This window comes from Crotalus tigris, unplaced genomic scaffold (genome assembly GCF_016545835.1).
Source record: "Crotalus tigris isolate CLP2741 ecotype Arizona unplaced genomic scaffold, ASM1654583v1 scf7180000023661.158680, whole genome shotgun sequence".
Taxonomy (NCBI): Eukaryota; Metazoa; Chordata; class Lepidosauria; order Squamata; family Viperidae; genus Crotalus; species Crotalus tigris.
In genome coordinates, this window is record NW_024100105.1 from 150,057 (window position 1) to 158,680 (window position 8,624).

General features: G+C 46.5%; 1 protein-coding gene across 1 annotated transcript; it reads right to left on the reverse strand.

Moving 5' to 3' along the window:
- On the reverse strand, nt 1-3,738 carry AVIL (advillin; the record flags this gene model as incomplete). Its single annotated transcript, XM_039320608.1, has 4 exons — nt 1-119; nt 915-1,025; nt 2,902-2,970; nt 3,550-3,738. Coding segments are annotated over 4 exons (483 nt in total), but the record flags the coding sequence as incomplete, so codon positions are not given.
- Nucleotides 3,739-8,624: the final 4,886 nt, after the last annotated feature.

An 8,624-nucleotide genomic window follows, 5' to 3' on the forward strand; every position in this document is an offset into this window, starting at 1 on the left:
CCCCCTCAGAAAAGACCCCTTTCTTTTTTCATGTGAAGTTGCTTCCAAGTAGGGAGGACAATGAACTTTTCCCGGGGGATTCCAAAGACTCTCATAAAATCATCATCTGACAGGAAATTCTATGGATGGGGAAAAAACAAGAGATGAGTAAGAAGGATGAGGCAGGAGCAGAGTGTAGAAACAGTGGGATTTCTCCCAATTCAGTTAAAAATATTAATTCTACAGATCCCACCAGACTAAATCAATCATGCCAATTGCTTTTAAGAGATTTATTTTGATGGCAGGAAGAAACCACACTGGATAGTTTATCCGACTGAAGCGTAAAGGGCTTACCGCACTGAACATTATGCACTGAAAAACATTTAATTGATGCCATTTAGAATATGGTTGTCATGAGAAACCTCTGGCAAAGGACTAAAAAAATGGATTGATGCAGTGATAAAGGAATTAACACATGCTGTCCTAGTTACCTATCTGCAGGCTGACTATGTAAGAGGCAAAGAGAAAGCCTTCAATGAGAGAGTTAGAGTTAGAATCCTTTCTGATATGCTAATTTTGTAGATACATGAAATTTGGGGAGATATACTTGGCACTGGGTTGCAATTCAAGCTTATTTGTGGTGTGTGTGTGTGTGTGTGTGTGTGTGTGTGTGTGTGTGTGTTTTAAGTCAGGGTTTATCTCTTAATCTGCTGTTTATGACTTCAGAAGCCTGATACGTTACCAGGTTTAACTCAAAATATTTGGAGCTGGCTTGTACAGCCATGAGCATTAGGAATATACTACCTGCAAGTCTAAAATGATAATTCCTGCCCCTCACTTCTAAAGCAATATGCTTAAGGGAGGTCCTTATGGCATCTTTGAGACAAAGTCTGGTTACTCTTCTCAGCCCATGGCAAATGCTTGATAGGACTCACCTCCTTCTTAGCAGGATCCACATCTTCAGGTAAGTCCTCCAGACTGGAGAGCAAAACTTCTAGAGAATAGATTGGACTCTTGCTGCTGCTCACGATTTCAAGTCTGTCGTCCTAAACAGAGCACAGCAGATTCTTAAAAGCTTGTTGAAATTTTCATGTGGACCAGCCTTCTGGTATCCTCAAAAGAAATGGAACTACAATTCCCAGTCTTCCCTGCTAGACTGATTTTCCAAAACATATAGAGGTTGCTGGACTAAGCAGGACATTCCATAGCAGGAAAAAAGAGATATTTCTGGCCTCTCCAGATGCAGCCCTAGGTAACTATCAGTGGTAAATGATGCTGGAAATTGTAGCTAAACAAATGGAAGGCCATAGGTTCCCCATCCCTCTTCTAGGTTAATGTTTTCTGGTGCCTTCTTTTATCCTGTTGCAAAGATTTAGTCATATCTCATCGTTAAATACCAAATGCTTAATTTAAAGAGTAAGAATCACCTTTTCTACTCCATATCTGAAATGGTATAGGGCAGTGGTTCTCAACCTGTGGGTCGGGACCCCATTTGGGGTCGAACGACCATTTCACGGGGGTCGCCAAACAAGGCTGTCCGCCATTTTTTCCCCCTTTTCTTTGGCCACGCCCTGGCACCCGGTGATGTATAAGTGGTTGGGGGTCACCACAACATGGGGAACTGTATTATGGGGTCACGGCATTAGAAAGGTTGAGAACCACTGGTATAGGGTCTCCTGCTTGAGCAGGGGGCTGGACTAGAAGACCTCCAAAGTCCCTTACAGCTCTATTCTGATTGATTGATTGATTGATTGATTGATTGATGTTCCCACTGTTTTAGGTATGCAGTGTTTTTTTCCTGCTGATTCTCTGCTTCGGGAACAAGTTGTGCTTGATGCTGAGATTAAGCAGAACAGCTGGTCCCCAGTAAAGGTGTTTGGAAAAAAATAATGAATTGTGTAGGATGTTGTGGAAACCCTTCTCTGAAAATAGAGCCTTTGGCCTTAACAGGAGCTTTAAATTATTCTATCACTGCCACCATCTTTTAGCAGCACACAAGCTTAGAAACAGCTTTTGCACAGGCAACTCGAAAACATATCATCAATCCAAAGCCACCTTAACTGAGGTACTGAAGAGGCTAAGACAGTGGTTCTCAACCTTTTTAATGCCGCAACCCCCAACCGGTCGTAAGTCGAGGACTACTCAACCGGTCGTAAGTCGAGGACTACTCAACTGGTGCAGCACCGTTTGCAGAATGGGACTTTTGGCGGGCTCAGCAGGCCAGAGGCAGCCTGGACAATTCCTATCGGCTTTTGAAAGCCAATAGAATTAGACTCTATTCAAGAGAATCAATTTTATTGGCTTTCAAAAGCCAATAGAATAAAAGGGAGTAGCACAGCTAAGGAAAAGGGGGGGAAAATGGCGGACTGCTTGGCGACCCCCGTGAAATGGTTGTTCGACCCCAAATGGGGTCCCGACCCACAGGTTGAGAACCACTGGGCTAAGAGGAGATTTGTAGAGGAAGGTGAGCAAAAGTGGATTAGTCTGAGCCCAGTGTGCTGCATTGATTTATAAGGCTGCGGGGCAAAGTATCTACCGTAACATGGACCAAAGCCCCCAGGCAAATCAGTTTTTAAGTTTCCAGGATTTCCCATTTAAAGGATCTTAGGAAGCAGCTCCTGAGAGAGCCTCTCTGTCTGAGACCCTGGAGAGCTACTATAAAAAAATACAGGGATATATCAGAGGTGAAGAACATGTGTGCCTTTGGTATTACTGAATTGTAATTTCTAGTATCTTCCCATAATGCCTGTTATTGTTTGGGCACTGTGGTTTAGCAACTTCTGAAGGACCATTAGGTCTCCACCTCTGGGCTCATGGGCTCAGTGACTGGATATGACTGAAATACAGCAGCTTCCAATTTCTCGTCCGGGCAGTTGCTTAAAGTTGGGCAGAGGTTTTTCCAGAATAAGCAAACTAACTTACATCTGCGACTCTGATCATGTCGTTGGCATCTCTCAGTTCCTTCTTCAGCTGCTCGTAGGTCTTCCCTTCCTACAAAAACACAAAAGTCCATCATTTAAAGAGTTGTTAACACCAATTAAATAAGAGTGCTGGTAACTGAGTTTGTGATATGCACTGGGAAGTTGAAAAAAATCTATCTCCCAATCTGTACTGAACCCTGGTCATACCACACCAGTTCAAGGGGTGCTTTCAATGCCCTTCCTCCCAGTAAAGGGAATAGTCACTGAACAACTTCTGCCCTGACAGTCCCTTATTACAAGCGTATTGTAGTGGAATGATAAGAAGTATATTGACCCTAGGAATGTTCAGCATAGCTTGTATTATAGGCTGTGGAATAAATTATCTTTCCACATTAAATGGAGAAATTCTATATTCACCTAACAAAATTTGGATGTACAGGTACGTTTTCTAATACTAATAATACTCCGAGGGAGATGGCACGTTCTTAAATATGATAAATGGATAAAATAAATATTTGCAACATGAAATGTCTAAATTAAAAGGTTGTATACGGATGGCTTTTAATTAAATACTCCAGGGCTGATGTAATAATCCCCAGAGTTTCAGAAAATAAAGTATATTTTTAGGTATTCTGTAGCTTTCACTTACACTCCATTTGTTAGGATCCCAAGCCAGGAACCAGCCAGTGAAGTTGGGTGGTTCAAAACCTTGCTTAATCATTAGGATAGGAGTGTCAACCTCCCTCCCACTAGGATGGGTTTGCAGATACTCCTGAGCGGTTGCCAATGCCTCCTTCTTCTCAACTTCATTGGCTTCTTTGCCAACCCACATGAACACCTGGGGTGGGGGGGAAGGGGAGAAGAGCAGCAGTTTTCAAATAACCTGAGCAAAAGATGAGACTTTTAGCTTGGAAATGGTGAGAGTTTTAGGAACTCTTCTGCTGAAACAAGACTCCAACTAAACGTGAGTTTTATGACTAGTTTTATGACTAGTGTCAGTTGGAAGAGTCTATGGTAGTAAAAAAATCAGAAGAATCTGATTTTTATTTTTTCTAACACATTTTATTAACAGGCACAAGCTGTTATGAGTTGTAGCTCACATCAGCAGATGCATAGCTGGCCAGACTAAAACAGCATTTAAATAAGGAAGCGGTGAGGGGAATACAGGTTGGTTATAAAGGTTGGTTATCAAATGCAGATTACATATGAGACCAATTTCTAATATATCAGTTACCAATTGTGTTAAAATCCCATTGTGTTTGTTGAAACGTTGAGATAAATCACTAAGTGATCCTTTGGAAAAATAGCACAATTGAGTGGGAGCTTGCTGAACTCACAAACATCAAAAGAATTTAAGCTATATTTTTCCCCTCCCTTCCCCACCTCATTCCAATTAAAAGCCTACGTTTGTCTAGCTATCCCATGCTAAGATTGCAGGAAAATCTAGAGAGGCCACAAGTTCCTCATTCCCAGACAACAAAAATACTTTCCCCAAGTTTAATATTTTTCCAGTCAGGTGTCCGAATTTAGCTGAAGGGCCATCAGTCATGAATTCTCATGAAAGGAAATGGTAGTTGTTGCGTCCTTGGCGGAAAAACAGACACGAGAAGCAGCTGGAGTTCTCAGTTTCTTTATTCAGCGTTCAGCTTACAGGAAGATGGCTTCAGCCTCGCCCAACGCCTCGCAGCCTCTTATATAGGCAACTCCCGGGTAAATGGGTTACTTTTCCCGCGCCAGCACCCGCGCATGCGCACGGCGCTGGCGACAGCCTGTCTGGTCCCGGGCAGCTTTGCACCTGCCCGGGACTGCCTGCAAACGCCCGAGCCGTTTGCAAAGGCTCGGGACATAACACCCCTTTCCCCCGGGCTAAAACTACTACCAACATACAACATTTATTTTATATGACATTTTGCTCCCCAGTGCTCCCACTGTTTACTGGCCTTTGCCTTGCCAGCAATGTTATGTAGTCTTCTAGGTACTTGGGAGATTTCTTTGCTCTCTGTGACCTTCTTAGCTCTGGGTTACTGGCATAAGTCCCCTGACTGGAGGGAGGCGTGAGCCTGTTCTCTCTATTGTGTCCTGGTGTCTTCCAAGGACTGTGCCCCGATGCCTGGCCTGCTTGCTTGCCCACCGGGCTCGTCAGGCCAGGGCTTCTGTTATTGTGTGACCTGGTTGACCTACCTAGCTGTAGACCCTCAGGCCCCTTGAAGTGATAGCCGCTGCTGGGCGTCTCTGTAGAACCTCCTAGGTCAGTCCAAGACCTGTCAGGAGGCTGTCCATTCCCTGAACCCCATTCTGTGTCGGGCTCGTGTGGGTTTCTGTACTTTCCCAAAACTCAGGTGTTCCCTGATTTGTGCTAGGGTTGTTGTAGTCGGGACTTGGTTCCTCGACTAACTCTGTGTATGTTTGACCCCCTGTAGGATTTGGGGTAAGGTCAGGCCAACCTTGGGAATTGTGTGCCAGTTCTCTTGCGGGGAATGATTTGTTGGGATGCCCCCGGGTATCCTCCGTTGCTGGAGTGCTGTGTGATGTGTGTGGAAAGTGAGTATGCCCCCGGGGTGACTCCCTGGCTGGAGTAGGCGTGAGTGCCTGTTGTGTGGGTAAGCTCATGACTTCCTTTTCGGAGCTTGCGAACCTTGGGATGGCCGTTTGTGGCTCCCTCAGTGGAGATGGGCAGTAGCTCTTGCCCTTCCCTTTGCTCCAAAGGGTCCCCCTCCCCCCCTGGAAAAGACCCAGGAGTCTCAGCAGAAAAGTCTCGCCTAGAGCGAAGTTGGTCGATGTGCCGACGCAGGACACGACCGTTGTCCAGGGCAACCTCGTAGGAGAGAGGACCTGTGATCCTGGACACAGAAGCGGGGACCCATGTATGACCAGGCCCGTAATTGCGAGCCCAAACCGGGGCACCCACAAGTAGTTGTCTAGGTGCCCTAGGATGTGAGGTAGATGAAGGCAGTCTGTCCGGATGCAACCGGTCAAGTCTAGTAGTAAGTTGGCGCCCCCAACGAAGTTCAGCTGGACTTCTCCCTGTAGAAGTGGACGGTGTGGTGCGATAAGAAAGGAGAAAGTCAGCCAACCTGTGATGCCAGTCCCCGTAGGTGAGTCTCTTCAAGGCGTCCTTTGCGATGCGCACCATGCGTTCAGCCATACCGTTGGTGGACGGGTGAAAAGGCGCAGACGTGGCATGACGAATCAGGTTTGCCTGTAAGAAAGCTTGGAATTCGGAGGAGGTGAATTGAGGGCCGTTGTCGGACACAATGACATCTGGCAGCCCGTGTGCAGCAAAAATCCCCCTCAGTACCTGAATAGTCTTTGCAGTGGTGGTGGATGAGACAGGCACAACCTCAAGCCATTTTGAATGGCTGTCAACAAGGACCAAGAAGAACTGGCCCTGAAAGGGCCCAGCGTAGTCAATGTGCACCCTAGACCATGGGGACTGTGTTTCCTCCCATCTATGCACAGGAGCTTGGGGCATCTCTGGGCGAGATCGTTGGCACAGGTGGCATGCGTGTACCTTAGCTTCAATATCTTTATCTAAACCAGGCCACCACAAGTGGCTTCGTGCAAGAGCCTTCATACGAACAATGCCAGGATGACCCTCGTGGAGGGATTCTAAGACCCTAGTCCTCATTGAGGTGGGAATGACAACTCTGTTTCCCCAAAGCAGACAACCCTGAGAAAGGGACAGTTCGTTCCTTTTGGACCAGAAACTCTGAAACTCAGGACTAGGGCAGTGCTCAGGCCACCCGGACAGGACCCAGGAGCGGACACGTGAAAGTGTGTGATCTGTACCTGTTTCAGCGGTAACATCCCTGGCACTAAGAGGGAGCTCGGGCAAGGCTTGGATTGATAGAATGTTGACAGCTGGCGCGGGGTCAGCTTCTACTACTGGCAGAGGCAATCTACTGAGGCCATCAGCATGGCCCATTTCTTTCCCAGGCTTGTGGAGTAATGAAAAATCATATGCAGACAAGAAAATAGACCACCTAAGCATTCTAGGGGAAATGATGTGGGGAGTCTGCTTACGTGTGGTAAACAGTCCCAGCAGAGGCTTATGGTCAGTGAAGACCGTGAAATGCCTGCCATATAGAAAATCGTGGAATTTTTTAATTCCAGCAACAACAGCCAGAGCCTCCCTGTCTATCTGAGCGTAGTTGCGCTCGGCAGAAGACAGTGTTCTGGAGTAGTATGCAATAGGAACCTGAGTTCCATCAGACCTGAGGTGACTCAGGACAGCTCCAACCCCGTAGGGGGACGCATCACAAGCGATGCACACAGGGAGAGACTCGTTGAAATGTGCAAGAACACTGTTAGAAGTGAGCAAGGCCTTGACTTCTTTAAAGCAAGCCTCATGTGCTTGTGACCACAGCCACACAGCTTGTTTGTCTAGTAGCCTGTGAAGAGGCTCAGCTACACTAGCTTTATGTGGAAGAAAAGAATTGTAGAAATTCAGGAGGCCTAGGAAGGCCTGAAGTTCGGCCTTAGACTTTGGCCTGGGTGCTTCTAAAATAGCAGTTAGTTTGGATTCAGCAGGATGAATCCCAGCAGCATCAATTTTGAATCCCAGAAATTCAGTAGAAGGCACCCCGATCTTGCATTTGTCTTTTCTGAGCTTGAGGCCTGATTCCCTGAATCTTAACAGGACAGCCCTAAGTCTTTCAGCTAGAATGTGTGTGGAGTCTCCTGCAATCAAGACATCGTCAAAGTAGGGGCAGACCCCTGGTATACCTCGTAGTGTGTTTTCCATTACGCTTTGGAAAATCCCAGGAGCGACATTCACTCCAAACTGTAGCCTTTTTACCTTAAAGGCTCCCCTGTGGGTCACAATGGTCTGAGCTATAGCAGCATCATCATCAACAGGCAGCTGTTGATATGCTTGAGCTAGGTCAAGCTTTGCAAAAACACGCCCCCCCTTGAGAGAGGCCAGGATGTGACTGACCACAGGAACAGGATAGGCATGTTGCTGCAATGCCTTATTGAGTGTGCATTTGTAATCAGCACAAATGCGAATGTCCCCATTTGCCTTTAGAGGCGTGACAATGGGGGTCTCCCACGGGCTGGAATCAACAGGTTCTAGGATTCCCTGTTGGATTAGTTTGTCTAGTTCAGTGGTATCTTACTTTTTAAAGCAAAAGGGACCCTTCTTGCTTTAATCCTAATGGGAGTGACAGTGGGGTCTAGCTTTAAGGACACAGGTGGTCCTTTGAATGTGCCCAGCTGGGGGCCTGGGACACTCTGCCACATTCTTTGCAGACTTCCTGTAGGTCGAGTGTTTGTAAGCTGTTGAGTCCTGTGACGTGTATCCCCAGGGCCTCAAACCAATCGAGTCCTATGAGACTCGTTCGTTCACCCCCTACTACTAATAAGTCTAGTGGACCTTCAAAGCTCTTGTATTGCACGTTAAGGGTGGCCTCCCCCTTAACACACACTCTTGAGTTCTGTAAATCTGTTAATACAATATCAGAAGGCCTTAACTTGGCCTTAGACCCACTACTGGAACAAATCTTCCTAAATGTATGCAATGAAATGATGGACAGGGCAGACCCTGTGTCTAGTTCCATAGATAATGGAACCCCTTGTAGATTCACGTTGAGTGACAGCTTTTTCTTCATGGGCTTGTGTGTGCCTGTTCTACAGATGCTTCTTCGCGAAGCGCAAAAACCTACCCTATTCTGGCTGGGGAATCTGGTACCCTTCAGGCGTTCTTCTTGGGGTTGTGCCTTTCGT